At 34.1% G+C, this 19615-nt stretch overlaps 2 protein-coding genes across 2 annotated transcripts in view; one reads left to right on the top strand and one right to left on the bottom strand.

Moving 5' to 3' along the window:
- Window positions 1-6696, bottom strand: part of LOC129219014 (uncharacterized) — a 42766-nt gene extending 36070 nt beyond the window's left edge. The window contains exon 1 of the mRNA XM_054853333.1: window positions 6537-6696. The gene's annotated coding sequence lies outside the window, so the exon portion shown is untranslated. The remainder of the gene's footprint in view (window positions 1-6536) is intronic.
- Window positions 6697-9326: 2630 nt separating this feature from the next.
- LOC129219221 (BTB/POZ domain-containing protein KCTD3-like) overlaps window positions 9327-19615 on the top strand; it is a 151812-nt gene continuing 141523 nt past the window's right edge. The window contains exons 1-2 of the mRNA XM_054853546.1: window positions 9327-9449; window positions 16680-16733. Of these exons, the coding sequence (XP_054709521.1) occupies window positions 9394-9449; window positions 16680-16733 (110 nt within the window). The 5' untranslated portion in view covers window positions 9327-9393. The remainder of the gene's footprint in view (window positions 9450-16679; window positions 16734-19615) is intronic.

The raw sequence follows: 19615 nt of genomic DNA, 5'->3' as shown, positions 1-19615 counted from the left end.
TTTTATTGTTTAAAATATAATGTTTTCCCTAGAAGGAAGCCGGCCGTGCTGTCGCTATGTGCAAGCTTGTGCGGTTAAAGACGACGCCACAATCAAAAAGGCGCTTAGCTCCAGTGATCAAAGCTGCTCCAAATGGAGCAAAGACTTATCCTACTCAAAACATTAATTTGAACTTTTCATTATATCTAGCGGTGTCGGTGAAATTATACTTGCTCACTGAAACAAGCAATCCATTTTGCTGTTTATGTAAAAGACAAAATTATTGCCTTCTTTTGTCTAAACATGCTATTTAAAAGTAAAATCTTGTACACTGAAAACATGTAATGCTAATTAATGCATGTATTTGCATTTTTCTTTCTAATGAGGAGCTGTGAATGCTATTTTGGTAGATCTATACTCAGGGCCTAATTACTGAATAGGCCAACTAGGCCTTGGCCTAGGGCCCCCTGCTCTTTAGGAGCCCCCAAATGGATAAAATTGCTTTTGCTCTAATGGCTTAAATTGCTTTTCCTAATGAAAAGAAAACGGTAATGTGTGATTACAGGGGTCTAGAAAAAGGGTTTGGCCTAGGGTCGCTCGACATCTTAATCGGGCCCTGTACATAAGATGAGCATACGAGCAAATTTCCAAAACCCATTTTGGTTCTTGAGGGGAATATGTTGTAGCATAATTTGTGAAGTATATCTTTTTGTGATAACTATTGTTCGCGGGATTGAGGGGGCTTGGGCCTAGGGCCTCCTCTTCCTAAGGGGCCCCAAATTACTTAAAGAATTATGCATAGCATTACAACTATACAAAAAATACACACATTTTTATAATAATAGTTTTCAGGGGGCCTCCAAATTGTTGTGGGCCTTGGGACTCAGTTTTAGTTAGTCGGGCCCTGTCCCCACCCCTTTTTTTACTTTACCTATTTGTATATTTGAAAAAGCCAAAAACTTCCAATTTTGCTTTTTGAAAGGCTACAGGTCTGATGAAGATTTTAATGATATGCTCACTGATGGTAAAGAACTAGTATTTCTTTAGATCTGGATACAAGTTTTAAAAGCCGACAAACATTAATACCTAGAAAAATCAAATAACAATTTTCTTACAAAAGTGAGGATAGGCATATTTAGAACGAATAAGCAAACTTTAAAGTAACTTGCTTCTTTGGAATGCTAGACGCTAACGATCAATTTACTTATTCGTTTTGTAATTGTCAGCAAGTAAAACTTTCAGCTGAAGTAACTTTGGGAATAATAGATAGAGATTTACAAACAAATAGATTGGATAGAGATTTGCATTTTGAACTGAGAAACGAATTTGAAAACAAATTATGGAGAAGAATAAAAAGTTAAGTCAAAAATTGTATTAAATAAAATACTATTTCCCCTTTAGAAAAGTTTCAAACTTTATTGTATGTGTTACACTTGCTTATATTATGTATTATAGACATAATATTGAACCTGTAAAAAAAACCCTTGAAAGGGGCCACCCCAGCGTTTAAGTCAAGTTTAAAAATCCTTTAGCAAAAAAACTAAAATTGGGGGGAAAGTCTTTAGCAAAATGCTAAAATTCAGGCTTGACATCTTTGAAGAAATAAATGCACATTATGTGATATCTTTTAAAAATTTGAAATGAAAAATTCAAAATTGTTCTTGATATTGAGAGAGCAAACTTTTTTTTTTCTGAAAACCACCAACAATGTATTTATTGGGGGGATAAAATGCCCATTAAGACGAAATATTGTTCAACTTAATAACAGTTTATGCATGTTAGATATGATTTATAAATACGATTAAGTTCAATATCGCTTCCTCTCTCTGATTGTACTTTTTTCCCCCCTTCTTTTTCTTGTTATATTGGAGCAAAAAAGCGAAAATGCTTTGTTCCACTTTCGCAGTTTAAATAGTATTTTCGCATTTTGCGAGAAATGCGACCGTAGCGGAAACCCTGGGCCACCCACTCTGAATGGCAAAAATTTTACGGAATGGAGGGGTGGAGGCTCAGATAGGTTTCACACTAGACACCAAAACTTAGTCTATTTAAAAAATGGTGTTCGTTTCATAACTGCCAGTAGCTTTCTTTGTTTTAAAACACCAAAAAAAAAAAAAAAAAAACGGTTAAACCAATTAACTCATAATTCAACCATTTGCTTGCACAAATAGAGTAGCATAAGCTGAACATTCAGTTTTTGGAAACTCCCAGCAGCATTAATTCAATAAATTCAGACTCCGCCTTAAAACGAAACTAATCACAAAGTTCAAATAAGTTACATTCAAATTTAGTTGAACTTCAAATTTAAAGTATTAGATTTATTCAATATTATTTTAATGCAAAACTATAAACTCTTAATAAAATGATATAAATCGAATAGATTTTTGTGTAATTAGATGCATGTGAATTTAGCACAAGAGCATGTCACTATTCCCAAGAAAAGGGCTGATCTCAATGATATGCTGATTTAGCTAACATCTTTCCAAGTTCTACATAAAACTTACAGTGGCTCCCAAAAGTGTTCGTACCTTTTGGGACTTTCAATGAAATAGGACCCTATCCATTGTGTAGAATTAATATTTCCAAATAGGTATTTAGTTATAAGATCTACGATCAATTTTCAACAAAACTACATGAAATTTTTAAAAAATATATCAAAACTTAATTTTTTAAAAATCAAAAATGCTGGAAATTTTATCTCACAAAAGTCTCCATACACTTTTAAAAATGTCTATATATTCTTGAATAATCTAACTTTTTATTAAGTTATTATTTAGTAGAATATCATGCAGTATCAGCAACACCTTTTAAACATCTGGGAATAGATTTCATTCTTTTTTTTTTTGCTTAATTTCTGAGTAAGTGTTCAACCACACTTTGAGTTTTATTGTTTCTAGCTCTAGTTTTGCTTCAAAGCCGTATTTTCATAATCTAGCCTCCAGATATCTCTAAATATGTAACATTAAGTTCAAATCTGTAAACTGAAGGGGTATTTTCTAAACTTTAGGACAATTTTTGAGGCATTAGATGCAAACGTTGAAAACCATGTGCTTCTTATCGTTATCTTGATAAAAAACAAAGTTCAAAAAATCAGTAATCCAATGTCATAAACATAAAGCACAAAAATTGAAAAAAATTGCAGACAGGGGTTTTGGTGTTACAAGGAACACCTTTTTCAATGCAAAGAGGTGTGAGCTTCTGGATGAAAAGTCATCCGAGAAAAGCAACACGGTGGAACAGGAGATAGTATAAATATCAAAAAATTGAAATTAAACAAAACAAAGAAGATAAAATAACACCTGGAGGCAAAATTTATTATATAATTCCATCAGGAAAAAACCGTTAAGTAATAAATTTTCAAAGAAAACCCATAAACAATGCGAAAAGTCCAAAAATGAAACCACTCTGAATAAATTAGCAATGGATTTACCAGCGGGAAAAACTATGCATGGAAGCAATGTATGAAATGGAGAAATGCAGGAAAAAACAAAAAAAAGGATAAACATATTGGAATTAGTTAATCACAAAAACGAAATAAGAAAGCAAAAAATGAAAACAATAAAAGTAAGAAATGTACGACGTTTACATAAAAATAATGGAAAAACTAAACCAATGCAATCTAAAGCAATGTTCCTTTGTTTTTAATGGTAGATTTTATACAATGTCGGATGGTTTGGCAATGGGAAACCCACTTAGCCCCATCCTTAGTGATATTTACATGCATTATTTTGAGCTCAAGCTGTTTCAGAAACTACAGTTTCAATTCTATGTTCGCTATGTTGATGACTGTTTTGTTCTTATGAATCATGATCAACTAAGCATTGATGATGCTTAATCTATTTTAAATTCCATTGATCCTCATATTCAATTCTCTTGTGAAAAAGAACAGAATAATTAATTGCCTTCCATTTCTGGATGTTCTCGTTTCTCGAACTGAGTCTGGTTTTGAAACTACAGTTTATCGCAAACCTTTTGCTGTTTCATTACCCCCACATAGATTATCATCTCACCCTCCTAATCAAAAATATTCAGCTTTCAACACATTTGTTTATCGTGCAATGAATATTTGTTCTTCACCTGAGCTCCTTAATGCGGAACTTAACTATTTAAGAGCTGTGGCTGTTGATAGAGACTATCCGCCCACCTTAGTTGATTCCATTTATAAAAAACTTTGCAAAAAATCTCAAAATATTGTTCGTAATAGAACTTTTAACATTAAGAATTTAGTTGTTCTGCCTTTCTTCCCTGGTATTAGTTTTCAGGTTGCTAAGATTCTGAAGCTATTCTAATTCCAAGTGGTATTTTCTCCTATTAATAAACTTTCTTTCTCTTCTCTTAAAGATTCTATTCATCCTCTTAATTGTTGTGGGATCTATAAAATTGTTTGCAATTGCGGACTTGGATACATCGGACAGACCCGCCGTTCTTTGAAATTTCGGTTAAAAGAACATCAAAGCTATGTGAGAAAACAACAGCTGAATAAATCCAGTATTGCCCAACACTGTTGGGAATCGAATCACTCTTTTGATTTTAACTCTTATCAAATTATCCAAAAATGTCCCAATTCGTTAGATCTTGATTTTTGGGAATCTTTCCACATCCTGAGGAACCGTTCTAATTTAGTTAACGATCTTACTGCAATTCCCTATTTTTCTTCTGTGTGGACTCCTTTGTTAAAATTGGTTTAGTTTTTCTATTATTTTTATGTAAACGTCATACATTTCTTACTTTTATTGTTTTCATTTTTTGCTTTCTTATTTAGTTTTTGTGATTAACTAATTCCAATATGTTTATCCTTCACTTTGTTTTTTCCTGCATTTCTCCATTTCATACATTGCTTCCATATAGTTTTTCCCCACTGGTAAATCTATTGCTAATTTATTCAGAGTGGTTTCATTTTTGGACTTTTCGCATTGTTTATGGGCTTTCTTGGAAAATTTATTACTTAACGGTTTTTTCCTGATGGAATTATATAATAAATTTTGCCTCCAGGTGTCATTTTATCTTTTTTGTTTTGTTTAATTTCGATTTTTTGATATTTATACTATCTCCTGTTTCACCGTGTTGCTTTTCTCGGATGACTTTTCATCCAGAAGCTCACACTTCTTTGCATTGAAAAAGGTGTTCCTTGTAACACCGAAACACGTGTCTGCAATTTTTGTGCTTTATAACGTTGGATTACTGATTTTTTGAATCTTCAGCACAAAGGTATTTTTCCGTTAAAAAACAAAGTTATTGCTGATAACTAAATTTTTGACTAAGAGTTTAAAATTGGTTTTTAAAATATTTAATTGAACAGCATGATTCATTATTTCATCTAAAAATTCCTCACTACCAAGTCCCGATGCTGATCTGTACCCTCACACAGGAACACCTTCATCGTCCTGATTAACTGTTCCAACTAAGTTCCTAAGATTAAGCTCCTCACTTTTTCTTCTATTTGCAATAATACGACAATTTAACCAAAAATATTGAATTTAATTTCATCTGTAAGATGTTATTCCAAATGTTTTGGAGCTTATTTATCATTGATGTTGTGACGAAAAACACAAGCTTTCTGTTTTTTGCACAAACAGGAAAATTTCTGCGGGAAGCGGTGCCATTTAATCCAGCTAATCAGAGAACTTGGCGAACAATTTTAGGTGACAATTAAATGTAAAAATTTTCATTTAACTCTACAGAAACTTTTACAGCACTCAAATGTGTATTTTTCATAAATTTTTTAACTGTAAATCTCCGATCAAGCTTTGACGGTTGACCTTTTCTTACCTTGTTTTTGGTACGATTTTTTTTTAAAAGCACTTTACTATTGAATGGAATAAATCAACTGATTTCGAGACATTTCAAACCAATTTAACGCTATTGTGAGGAAAAAATTCAAATTTCGTATGGTGTTTGTGGTCTTTTACTAATACCAGCCATTTTAAAGTAATAAGCACAATACTAAGGAATGAATAAACAAAAAATTACAGCCAAATGACTTTTAAGGGTCAACGCAATGTAAAAAAAAAAAAAAAGATAACTTTAATCATGAATTTATTTGAAAATATTTGAGTGTACGATGACTATTGTGGCGTATTATTTCTGTCATTTCTGTCTCTTCGTTTTTCGAACCATTTCAAAAAAGAGATTCGTTAATATTTTGAAAAAACTACAGGGTTTTATTTAGAATGACATTAGGAATGATGTGAAAAAAATTGGACTTCATATTCGAATTCAGTTTCACGTTATTTTGGTTTTACTAAAAAACTTCAAAGTGTACATACACTTTTGGAAGCCACTGTATATATTTAGAAAGTTTTCTCAACTTGCATTAAGTGAGAAAATTAATAAAATCAAGACTTATGACGAAATGCTAATATTTTTTCTTTTTTTTGCATTGCAATACTTTAATGTGAAATTCCAAGCAAAACGTACTTTCTGATATTTTGCAACATACCATGTGTCATTTTAGCTCCTTTTTTACTACTCCTCATTCTAGACTTCTTACGAACAATTAACTAACTTAAAAGAAAACAATACATCTTACATTATACTCAAAGAATGATTGAACTTACATTCGTTTATCCTTGAAAATCTCGTTGCACCAGTTTTTTGAAAACGAGGCTCAAGGAAATAATATATTAATTCTTTTCATTAACAATAGATTCAAAATAATAATTGACTTCAAATTCATTAGTACGTAATCTATACTTGTCACCTAAGCATCGCATTGCTTCTCTTCTATAGTAAACAAACAAACGGACGAACTCGAAGAATGAAAAGTAGGGTGGAGGCGTAGCCTACGCGGATGCAGCGCTGTTTGGGTGCCTTCATAAAGGTGTCCACCGGTAACTAACCGCAGCGCTGATTGCGTTAGGGACTCTAATTGCGTTCGATGAGGGACGAGTAGCTCAACGGTTAAAATAATGACGTCACCTCCAATGCTTTAGCATCAGCATAGGTCACTGCTGTCACGTGATCAATCGCTACCGGTTGAGCTCGTAGAATGTAAGCGTAGTAACGTCATTATTTTAACCGATAAGCTACCGATCGCTCATCGAACACAACCAAATATTCCACTGTACGGCGATGTCCAGGTTGCTTCCGGTTCGACACACGAACACCGGTCGAGAAAGCGACTACAGCGTTTCCGAGCGAGGTTAGATGACGTCGAAATCCAGCGGTGGTGACCGATCCTTGTTTCCGAATGCACCCGTGGTTTGTAGCAGGGCTGCGGAGTCGGAAGGAAAATGGCCGACTCCGACCCCGACTCCGACTCCTGGATTTTGAAACGCCCGACTCCAACTCCGACTCCGGATTTTTTTAAATTTTTTTAATTGCATTTTTTCAACTCCCTCTCTCCATTCAAGGGAAGGGGGAAAACCTCTTAACAGAGATTGAAATATTAATTCCTTTTTATGAAAATTTCGCATTTTGTTTTTTATTGTAAACCCAAGACGTCATACAACGTTATAAATTCAATTTAAAAATCAAACTTTCCAATAGTTACGAGTTAAAAGTGAGATGACTAAAAAACCCCTTTTAAAAATTTTGAAAATGATTATCTGTAATTTGCCCCACTTTAATGTTTAACAAATACAATATATTGATCAAATCGTGTGCTTTCAATTTTTGAAAGCTGTAGCTTGGGAGAGAAAAAAACTTTTTTTTCTAAATACAAGTTCTTGAGAGGGAGTGGTTTGCCCCGGGTGATATCCATCTGGTAGATGACACCCAAAGTTAATTTCAGAGTTTATAAAAAATATAAATACTTTAATTCTGAAAATTTTCGCGAATATATTTTAAATTATATTTCATCAATAAAATTTCAACGAAAATATAGGGCACATATACGTTAGGAGCTAGTTTAACACAAAACGCGGCGGTATACAAATTTGTACGAATAGCTTTTACTATACCTATATTTCTTCTTCGCTCAACTTTTAATTTAAATTTTATTGGCTGCTTTAGAATTAACCTAAATATGAAGATTTTAAGATTAACTGCAATTCTTGAGTGTTGTAATCAAGAAATCATTTACACTTATTTTGTTCCATACTTTTTAGTGAGAACCAAGCTTACAGAAATAGTCTTAATAAAGAAAAAAAACATTAGATTATTTCATCGAATCTTTTGGATTCGTGCTATCTAGCCAGAACTTCTTTGAATTTGCCGATTACACTTAAACGCTTCAACCTTTACGGGCGTCGACTTACTAAATTGTTACGTTTCTTTTACTATTTTAAACTGAGATAGAACAAAACACTATATTTCTATTTTTATTTGAAAGTGATTACTTGAAAATGTTATTCAACAAAACCGTTTGCTGACAGTTGCTATTAGTTAAGTTAAAAAGCAAGCAAACTAGGGGACGGCTACAGAAAGTTCGGTAAGCATTCAAGCTAGCTGATTACCATAATGGCAGTTATTTTCTCATTAGTATCTTTTTATACATGTAATCGAACCAATCGGTAATCAATTTTTTAAAAATGCAAGGAGAGTCAGTGAAAAGGAAAGAAAAAAAGAAGCCCGGAGTCGGAGTCGGCATGTTTTCTAACGACTCCGACTCCGACTCCTTTATTCCAAAATCAGTCCGACTCCGACTCTTCGACTCCGACTCCACAGCCCTGGTTTGTAGAGCGATAAAACGTTTTTTTAGCATTTTGGGGTGCATTCGGAAACGCGGATCGGTCGCCTCGGTGCAACCGCAAGCGTTCGGAAACGCTTGCGGTGGAACCGCTGACGTCACTTAACCGCGTTCGGAAACACTGCGGTATAGTGCCTAGAAAGACTGCCTCTTTCTAGGCACTATAACTGCGGTTGTTTTCTGGCGGTCGACTTGGTAGCAACCTGTGGCACCGCTGTCTGGAAGCGGTTAGCGAGATCACAAACGTCACAAAGTCTGTGTTGGCCAATCCGGTCGTGTTTCATGTTTTGATCGTAACACACGTGACTTGCCTATTATGAAAGTTACGCGTTGATTGGAGTGTCGTTTGCTGCTGAACTAGAACTACCGCGGTTTAACCACGAGCGTTCGGAAACACAGCTGTTCTACCGGAATTCCTAGAGAAATTCCAAATACGTCATAACCACACCGGACTAACCACGCGGTGTAACCGGTGGATCGTTTCCGAACGCAGCCCTAGACTACATTCGGAAACAGGCACCGGTAGTATCGGTGCCACCGCAAGCGGAAAAAAATATTGCGACTCGATCGTTTCCGAACGCTTGCGGTGGCACCGGTGCGACCGGTGCCTGTTTCCGAATGTAACCCTAATAAAGTGCATTTATTTAGAGGCGGAGCTACGATGAAGATTCGCGTTCTCCACGTTGTTTGCACTAGTTAAATGAATTTTAGAATGATGGGTGAATCTCATTACGCGAATACAGTATTGCTTGTAAATGTGTTAATTTTTTAGTAATTAGGGTATAATGTGTCATTATATGCTGCCGGGAGACATCGTACGTTTAAATGTTGGAGGAACTAGGTAATAAGAAATTGTCTAACTGGTATTGTGTATCATAATAATGCATGTAAACAGACTTTCCTTATGACTAAAGTGTCTTGTCACAGAATTCTTTATTACATGCTACTTTTCTCCAGAGAACTAATATTTAAAGATTAAATTTAGTTTCAGATTTTTTTTTTGGAATAATTTTGCCCTAGTATGTTTTAACTTCCGTATTTGTAGAAACGCTCTTAAAAACCCAGGGGCTTCTGGAAAGTTTCTGATGCCCTTGTCACAGGGGGAGTTTTCATAAAGTGTTCTTAAAATCTATAAGTCATTGTTTAAGGCTGGTTCAATATCTAAAGTTTTGCATTTCCAGGAAGTATATTTAAAGCTTTTGCTCGTCAAATTTGAAAGATTGGAAAATTTAATGGCTGTGTTACCCAGAAGAAAGCAGCAACTGCTTGTAGACTACATTTCATGAGAAGTCATTTCTTTCAAGTTCATCTCAATTAATTATAGACCCATCTGGAAAGGGATGGAGTCTATTAATAGTGTGTATCAACCTTGACTTCTGGAGGGCCCATTTAAAGAGTCTAGAAGTGAAGAACTTAATGGAATTGCCAAAATATGTTGTATATGATGAATTGTATACAATCAGGCCCATATCTGCATACCTGCACATCCTGAAGGGGCCCGACAGCACAAGAAATTGAAGAAAATTAGCACTAATACTTAATAACGTTGCTAATATATAATGCTGGCCTCTGGACGGAGGGGCCCTACAGAGTTTGTTGCAAAAGGGGCCCAAAATTTATAGATCCAGACCTACTATCGATGTGAGAGCAATTTAATTACAAAGTACCTGTTCAAGAAAAAAATGTATGAGTTGGAGTAGTGTAGGATTTATTCTCGTGATACTTTAGGTAAAACATGTATTAAAAAACTTTACAGATTAGTTAGCTGCCTAGGGCTTTGAAAAGGATTACTAAAAATGTGAGGAACTGGACTGTTGCAAAGCAATCGTATTTTGCAATTTCAGAGTAACTTTTTTTCTTGATGACATTAATATTGTGTATCTCCAGGGCTCTCTCTGATATGCTATTATGTGTAAAAGACCAAATTTTTCAAACACAAGCCTTCTCAAAGGATGTGCTATTTCCACTCCTGGTTAAAGAAAAAAGAATCTTAAGTTCCTAAAAGTTAAACCAGAGAGAATGGAATTCACTTTTCTCCTGAAAAGATTACAACCAGAAATTTTTAAAGATCTGTTAGACATCCGTTTCTATCAATAGCTATGGTAGTCTAAGAAGTTTCAAATGCTTATTCAGGGCCGATCCTAGCAGGTGTGCAGAGTGTGCACCGCACAAGGGCGGCCAAAGCAAGGGGCGGCCGCAGGCCGCATCAAAAAGTTATTTTAATCAAGCAAAATTCCTCAAGAATTTCTCAAAAGATAACTTATAATAAGTCAAATAAATGTGCTAAATCTTAAATGTTCAATTATCAAAGTAAGTGCCGATTTCCCAACAGCATAGCATAGTTTAAGAAAAATAGATTGTTAATGAACATTGTGTTGGTTCATTGTCCATTAATATCTACTCTTTACACACTTGCTTCATTTGGTTGCAAAATTTATGACAGAACCGGTAATCAGGCATGGATACAGGGGAGGGGAGATGAGGGAAATGCCACCTCCTGAAGCATGAAAGGGTGCCTTCTAAAAGGAGCACTCAGGGCCACTAATGTTTACCCTCCAAGCTTTTATAGACCTAAACAATGAAGATATATTTTATATATTATATTTAAAAAAAGCTATACTGATCACAAGCATTTCAAACAACAAATTCTGTTTTCAACAATCGCGGCTGCGTGGAGAGACTGGAAAATTGCGATTCCCCTGAGAGTCGAATATATATGAATGAACTAAAATTTTGTATTTTTTCCCCTTTACAGCATTTTTTTCGAATTAAAATCACTCATGAACTGCCCGGTTTCAGATCAGGGCTCTTGCCCCGGGTAGTAAATTTAAACGTGGCTTCAAAACGAAGATCCAAAAGAATGCCATGACCTTCTTGACGAGACTAAAGAAGACTTAAAAATGGCGTTTTTAGGACTTTAATTTCGGAAAATTTTGCTGATTGAACCACCGATCTTAAGGACCCAATTAAATCTCTGATTCACCCCTTCCAACTTAACTTAATCAAACATAGCCTGAAAATGCTGGCTTTAAAATCCAAAATGTGTTTTAAGAGGACAGCCCTTCTTAATGTCATCAAAAAATTGCTTAATGACATTTTTCCTATTTCTTTTTCGAAATTTTTGTGATGGAGGGGCCCCGAAAATCCATTCCCAAACATTACTATTAAAAATAGTCTCAATTAGCGTCTTTAGAGAGGCCCCTAATCCCACCCCCTCAGCTTGAAATTGACTTCGGTTTCAAAAAACAGTTCGTGAGGATACACTGAACCCCTGCCCGCTCTTTGTCCCATCGTAATCAAACAATGCCTAAGATACGATTTTGGAAAATCAATTCCTAAAAAACTCTAGAAGAGAACTGCCTGGCTTATGTAACTTTTAACGGCACTAGGGCATATACCCATCTATCGTCGAAGTGAGGTGGACAAAAGTCTATAGTTGTGTTTTTCAGATATTAATATCGAAAAATATCCGAAAGATCCGCCGAAGCTTCCCAGTTTTGTAAACGTCTCCAAAGATAGCATAAAATTGCGCTTTTAGAAATATCCGCTTGGGAGCCCCAAAGCCCTTCCTTCCCAAAAATAGCCTAAAATGGATTTTAGTTCCGAAAAATATTTCGGTTCGGAATTTTTTCACGTTTTCCCTATCGTTTTCAAATATAGCCAGAAATGGGTTTTTGAAACAATAGTGCCAAGAAATTACCGGAAAAAAGCCGCCAGATCCCTTACCGTCACCAAAGATAGCCTAAATTTGCGTTTTAAACTTCAATTTCGAAAACTTTCAATGGGAAATGATTGAATCTCCCTCCCTCTAGCAACATCAACAAAGATAACCCAAAACTGCTTATTTAAAGCTTCAGTTTCGGAAAATTTTCGGGAAGAGCGGCGATTTTTCCTAAGCTACGGTCACAAAAAATAGCTTCGAATTGATTTCAATTTTGAAACAATTTTAGGAGAGAACTCCAACATTACTTTTCCCCTGAAGTCTCGAAAAAGTTCCTAAAATAGCGATATTTGACGTCAATTTCGAAAATTTCTCCATGCACCTTGAATATACCCGACTCTTTTCTCCTTGCAACCAAACACAACCAAAGATTACTAAAACTATTTTTCATACGCCAATTTCAATAATTTTCTGGGAGCAATCCCCTCTCCCCTGATCTCCCTCCTCCATCCTTTCACTGATGTCACCGAAGAAAGACTATAAAATGCGTTTTTACGACTAGTAAATTTTAGCATCTGTTATTTCCTTCAAAGATATAAATTGTACCTAAAAAGTTTCTTACTAGAAAATTTTTCTTCATTTTTATAAGTTCAACCTTCTGTTTTTTTTTTATTTATTTTTCTTTGTTTTTTTTAAAATTAGAACTTGATTTTGAAATTTGAAGAAATATTTATATGGGCGTCAAAGATTAGTCAAAATATGGAAATTACTCTTGAAGGGCGGCACAGTAGGTCTTTGCACACGGGCGGCCGACACCCTAGGATCGGCCCTGTGCTTATTTGAGGATAATCCAAGTACTAGCCCTGTCCCCAAGGAACTGTCCATCCTATTTTCTTTCTTTCACTTTAGACATTCCTCTATCCTCATGGGCATGACAGATGTCAATTGCCAATCGACATTCACATATTGAGTTGGTTTTTTATTTCATTTCGTTGTTATGGGTTAAAATATCAATTAAAAAAATTATACAATTCTAAATTAGAAGTTAAATGTTAATTACGCAAAACGTTATGCCGCCGCTTATAAAGGCACCAATGGAGGGTGCCTCCGGTATTGGGGATCGGAGGTGTTTTATAGGGGAGGCACCAGGCTTATGTAAAGAAATAGTCAAAGCTGTGGGGGATTTTAATAGGGCTATTAAAATGAGAGGTAAAAGATATATGTAGGGGTAAGCAATATTGAAGGAGGACCCGGAAAAATTATTTGTGACATGTCCCAAAATGTCGTGGATCTCTCCTTTGAAATTAAAATTGACAAAGCCCTGTTGTAAGCAGTGTAATTGACATGATTCTTTAAAGTTCAATGTCGATTTGTGAAGGTTTTGATTTTCTGTAATTTTGAGCAAGACACAACTGCAAGTAATATTTTACCATTTTGGCTTCTTAAAATGATGGATAATTTTTTGAAATAATCAATAGTGTATTTGTTTCAAAAAATGTAGATTTATCTTCTTACTGTTAAATTTTTCAATAAATTTCATTTAAACTCCACATACAATGGTCTGACTACAGGAAATTTGGGTCTGTTAACGGACCCTACACAAAATTACGATCAATCAAAACGAACCCTTCACAAAATTCCGATAACCAAAACAGACCCTTCAAAAATTTGGATCAACCGATACAGATCTTTCACAAATTATTTATTGTAAAAGCAAATCTGAAATAAAAAAAGACTAATTTTGCAAAAGAAATCTGGTATGTATATTTATGTGATGCTTAGGCACTGTACAAGCAATAAATCACTAATGCTACCAAATATAGCACTTGTTGTTGGATTCCTTAAAAGAATTAACAAACATACCTGCCTTGCCTTCAATATTCGAGTTGAACCGAACCATTGTTTCAGTCATTCGTCTGGTCAGTGCTAATTCTGTATTAGCTACCAGTTTGTTTGACACTCTTGGCTTCCTTAAGAGGTTTTCCACCTCCAGCTCAGTCACTCCTATGCGGGGCTGATGAGTGCTAATAAGCACGAAACTGCAGTCCTCGGCTAGAATTGACTGAGCTGGTTGTGTATTTTATGGATTTCTGTACTTCGAAACTTACATTAGTTGTTTTTATAACTTGACTTTTTTCTTTTATCACCATAGAATAAATCAAAATAGCCAGCATTGATGTTGTTATACATTTATCTGATAATGTTATGACCTGCAGCTTGATATTTTTGCCTCAGCACCATTCTCCCTACTCTATTTTTATTAATTTAAAAGATTTAACATTAGAATTACGGCAGCTTTTGTATACCTAGAAATACGGTGGCGGTCATTTTGACTCCCGCTAAAGAAATTGGCGTAGTTTCCTACATAATGTTAGTTATTTTTTAAAATGAAGTTAAAATGAACTAAATTATAATAATAACTATTTGTTTTGAGGATAGAGAAGTTTTAAATCTATATAATGAAATATTAAAAAAATATTTTTTTAAAATGAGATTGAAATATCTAGCGTTGTTTCAGTTTCATTAAGAACATTTTAGAAATTTACAATAAAGTGAATATTTTATCAAATTTTGCAAAAAACAGTTTTGGACCCAAATATTTAAGTAGATTAATGGTATTCTATTTATTTATTTTATTTACTAAAATTGAAAATAACAAATAATTGTACTTACAAGGTTATTCGTCTGTGCAGCATTTTTTGCACGAGCTAATCTAATTTTGACCCAAATATCTTACAGTGTCACAAAGTAAGTTTCTTTCACCCTTACATTCCTTTGTTTGATATTTCTTTTTTTTACTCCACTGAATCTTGCCCCTCATAAATTTACTTACAGCAAGAATATGTGTTCCTCTCTGAGTTCTCCTTCTGCTAAACGTAATTAAAAATTCCTTCCTCAGATACTTTTTTTTGTACCTGTCCTGAACAAAATTCAGGCATTGATAGGTGCTCAGTCCAAAATATTGTGGAAGATATATAATATATACTGGCCAAAGGCAGTGAGGAAATTTCAGGGAGTGCTTCCTTCCCATTTGATCTAGAGCATCTAGTTCTTGCAGCATTTTTACAATTTCGTCTTGCTTTAGCCCATTTTTACGAAACTATGATATGCTTTTTCAAAAACAAAAAGGCACGTAAATAAAGCAAACTATTTTATCAAAAAGGAATAAAAAAACATCTAGCCGAACCAACAAACATTCATCTATGCGTAATATCTTTTTACTGTTCTCTTTTCTTTAGAAAGTATAATTGTGGCATTACGAATCACATGACAGGCAGGTCTGATGTTAAGCAGGCACCCTTTTATATTATTTTTTGTTCGTTGCTTAGTTGGCAAAAATAAATATAGCTTACAGAACGAATATATGAAAATATATCGTGATGAAATACATTAGCATTTCTTTTTTCTCAAAGGGGTCAAGATGACACCTCCCGTAATTCTAGGTATAACCTTCCGATTGGGGCTCAAAAAAAAAAAAAAAAAAAAAAAAAATTTCTTTAGAACTATATAGTATCATGCAGCACAATGATTAATGAAAAGTCAAAAAAGGATTAAGATATTAGTAAAAATATAGAAGAGCAGTTAGCAAAAAAAGTTTGCTTGGGGTCAAAATGACCCTTTCCATAATTCAAATGTTAAACAAAATTCCGTGCACTGTAAAAATTTCATGTGCCAAAAAGTTAAATACTAAACTGAAGCCTGAATTTAATTTTTGGTTCAATTATTTTAAATTTGTACTCCTCATACAACAATCTCCTCATACAACATCTTCAGCAAATATTTCTAGTGCAATTTAGCAAGATGTGGAACAGTATATGCTATGAAAACCTTCAAAAATGATAATCTCCCTGAAAAGAAAAAAACTACCATAAAACTCCAACAAATTAGTTCAATGCCGCAGTTTTCACTATGAGCCCCCCCCCCCCCCCAATGCATTTATCAATGTTTAAATTTTAAAAATTTAGTTCTTACAAAATTATTTTATTTCCCCCCCCCCAAAAAATAATAATAAAATAAAATAAAAATAAATAGTAAAAAAAATTGATCTTTCACAAAAATTTTTGCTTTTTCACAAAATTATTTGATTTTACACAAAAAACGGACCTTGTGAAAAACCCTGGACAAACCCCTGATATATCCAGGTGTGAAAAGGCAGATAGCAATAAGAAGACTTTTCTTTTCAGGTCCTAGATTTATGTAAAGCCCTGTGTATCATTAAATGGTTTTAACTACATACTGTAACTAAATAACTTTTCTTGTTAATGTATTCTTTTATTTCTTAAATTCTTACAAAATATGATTTGTTTGTGGTTGATAAAAATGAAGGAAAAATTATGTTCTTATTATTTAGTGGTTATATCTTACAATGAAATGTTTAAAATTAATTATCTGAGTAATATTTTTTATTAGGTTATCTACATCACGTCAAACATTGACATGGGTCCCTGATTCATTTTTTACTAGGTAAGTTACACCAGTAAGCTACAAAGTTTTTGATGCTTTACATATTTAATTTATGCTGAAGAGTAAAATTCATGACTGCGATTTGCCACGTGACAGCCGCATTTGAAAAAGTAGATATTCAAAAAATGTGCAACAATAGCCAACTTTGAAGAATTAATGAATAAAATCCCTGCTTTGCAAATAATTAAACATATTAATAAATTAAAAAAAAAAGTTAAATGAATTCATTTATTTCTTGAGAAATAATCTTTTTATGAGTATCAAACATATTGAATGCTTTGTTATGTAATTGATGGTAAATGGATACTTTTGATATGAAATACAGCACAGGATCCCACTTTCTGAACCCCAAAATCTGGAAGACCTGAATAATTTTCCAAAAGTTAAAACAATACAAAAAAAAAAAAAAAAAAAGTTCAAAATTGTTAACATTCTGCTAATGCTTGTTGAAAATGCAGTACTTAGAGCCAGGGCCATGTCCAAGAGGAGGATTTTAAGGGTTAAAATCCTCCCATTGGGGGGAAAAATAAAAAGTTAAATGAAGAAAAATGCACATTTAACTTAAAACTAACTCTAAAGTTAAAATTTGTGTGCAGTTTTTTGTAGAAATTTTCTTTGAAGTTTCTCGACAATTTACAATTGTCCATACTTTATAGACTAAAATCATACTTTGGAAAAAACAGGGATGGAGGAACCGCTTAAAATGCTGTTAATACAAAGCATTCACTTTGTTTAAGTGCTTCATAAAAGAAGGTTATGATGACTTGAGCTGATCACAAAAAGGGAATTTTATTGCATATATGAAGATGCATAGTAATTATGTTTGGTCATGTAATTTGCATCTACAACGAACCCCTTCCTATTTTGTTTTCTACTCATTATGTTAGAATGCAAAATCTGAAAACATATGACCTTAAAGAATTTGGAATTTTTTAAATATTGTTGCAATATACCGCACAGGAAACAGATAATATGGTTTGGATCTAAAGTAGAATGAAAAAATAATGAGCTAGCTAAGCCAGAATTTACCTTTTGGGAGGTGAGGTTAATAACAATCATGACATGATACAATAGAATTAAGGCTGCTGGGAATTTGGAACACCCGAGCTAATCTTCAGAATTTTTTCTGAAGATTAGCGAAATTACGATAAACGTGCTAAATATACCACAATGCAGTAATTTTTGGAATATTTTTTGGGTCAGAATCTAAAATCTGGAAATGTTGCAGATTTTTGATTCTGATCCAAATTTCGGATTTAGTGTCCTACACTCTATATGCTTGCCGTTTATTTATTGGTGGGACTAGAAAAAAAAAGATCATACAGATTCATGTATTCATATGCCTCTGTGTATTATAGTGTACTCTTTCTATTCTGAGTAGAGATGGGCAATGTCATTCTTTTTAATGATCCGTTCATCAGAGGATCGTTTGTTCTTTTGATCCAATCATTGAACTTGTTCCTTTGAAAATGGTTCATTAAAAAATGTTCTAAAAGACATACTCACATATATTCAAAATGTTTCATTAGATCAGTAATATTCTTTTAGGAAAAACAAGTAAAATGATCTAAGAGTAAGAATATATACAGTCAAACCTCCCAATAGCGGACACCGTCAGGACCAAAGTTTTTGTTCGTTAACAAGGAGTGTTTGCTATTGGGCAGTCAGAATTTACGATGGCATTTTAATTTTGTATTTTAAACCTACAGATACAGTGTATAGTTCTAAATTAAATTAATGAGTTCAAAGGTGCCCATATGCAAAATTTTAAGGGGGGGGGGGCTCAAAAATGTTCCCCATGGTATAGCTGAATATTTTCCCAATGGAAATCGATTTCAGTACAGATTAGAGATATTAAAATTTGACATTTTTAATAACTCATTCATTAATTGCTGGAAAAGAAATTTTTATACATTTTAGCAAAGAAAAAAGCACTAAAAGCAAGGGAGTTCTCATTTCTAGGGGGGGGGGGGCTTGAGCCCCTACTTGCCCACCTATATGTGTGCCCTTGATGAGTATTGCTTATATAAGTGAAAATATCTAATAAGTAAATAATCTGCTGAATCTTTCTGGAAAATAAAATAGGAAGGCATTTGTAAATTTTTTCTTCTAGCTGAACAAAACCGGTCAAGCACAATGGAATCAGCAATGGAATGATTTTCAGCAGCTTTTTTGTTTTAGATTGGAGCATAATGTAGCACAATCAGCTACTTTTCACTTAATCTGACAATACTGTGCCAATTCCTCAGCAGTGTCTGGTGGGAAAGGAAGGACGCGGCGCTGACGCTCATCTCCCAAAATCTAGTAGGAAGGAGGAGGAGGAGGGGGGAGGAGACGTTAAGTTGCACAAGAGTATTTTTTTCCTCCCATGCAATCTGATAAAGCAAGGTACTGTGTAAAAGGAGAAAGATTTTTTTTCTTCTGTTTTTTGCTGGAATTTCGTGCATGAAATTAAAACAAAACTTTTATAAGCTTCAACTAAAAAGTTCGACTTGAATGGCTCTTGTTTTCGGAGAAAAAGGGGTATTAACCCTCTTATTGGTACTGAGTAACCCCAGAACATCGTAAACTAGTAGAAAAAATGCTTGTCGCAAAAGCTGTGCTGAGCAAAATCTTACCAGACGCAGAAAAGTAAAACAAAACTCGATCCGCTAACAAAAGTGTTCGCTAACAAGGAGTGAAATACACTATACGCGCGCGCGCCTATCTCGATCGTCGGGGGATTGAAAAACTGTCCGCTAACGGGAAGTGTTCGCTAACGGGAAGTGTCCGCTATCTGGGAGTGTCCATTAAGGGAGGTTTGACTGTACCTATAAAAAATTAATAAAAAAATATTTTATTTAGGTTCAGATGCAGAAAGTTCAGATGTTTTTTTTCCAATA

Source organism: Uloborus diversus, chromosome 3 (assembly GCF_026930045.1).
Source record: "Uloborus diversus isolate 005 chromosome 3, Udiv.v.3.1, whole genome shotgun sequence".
Classification (NCBI taxonomy): domain Eukaryota; kingdom Metazoa; phylum Arthropoda; class Arachnida; order Araneae; family Uloboridae; genus Uloborus; species Uloborus diversus.
Note: the sequence above shows the minus strand (reverse complement) of the source record. Positions and strands in the feature narration are given on the sequence as shown.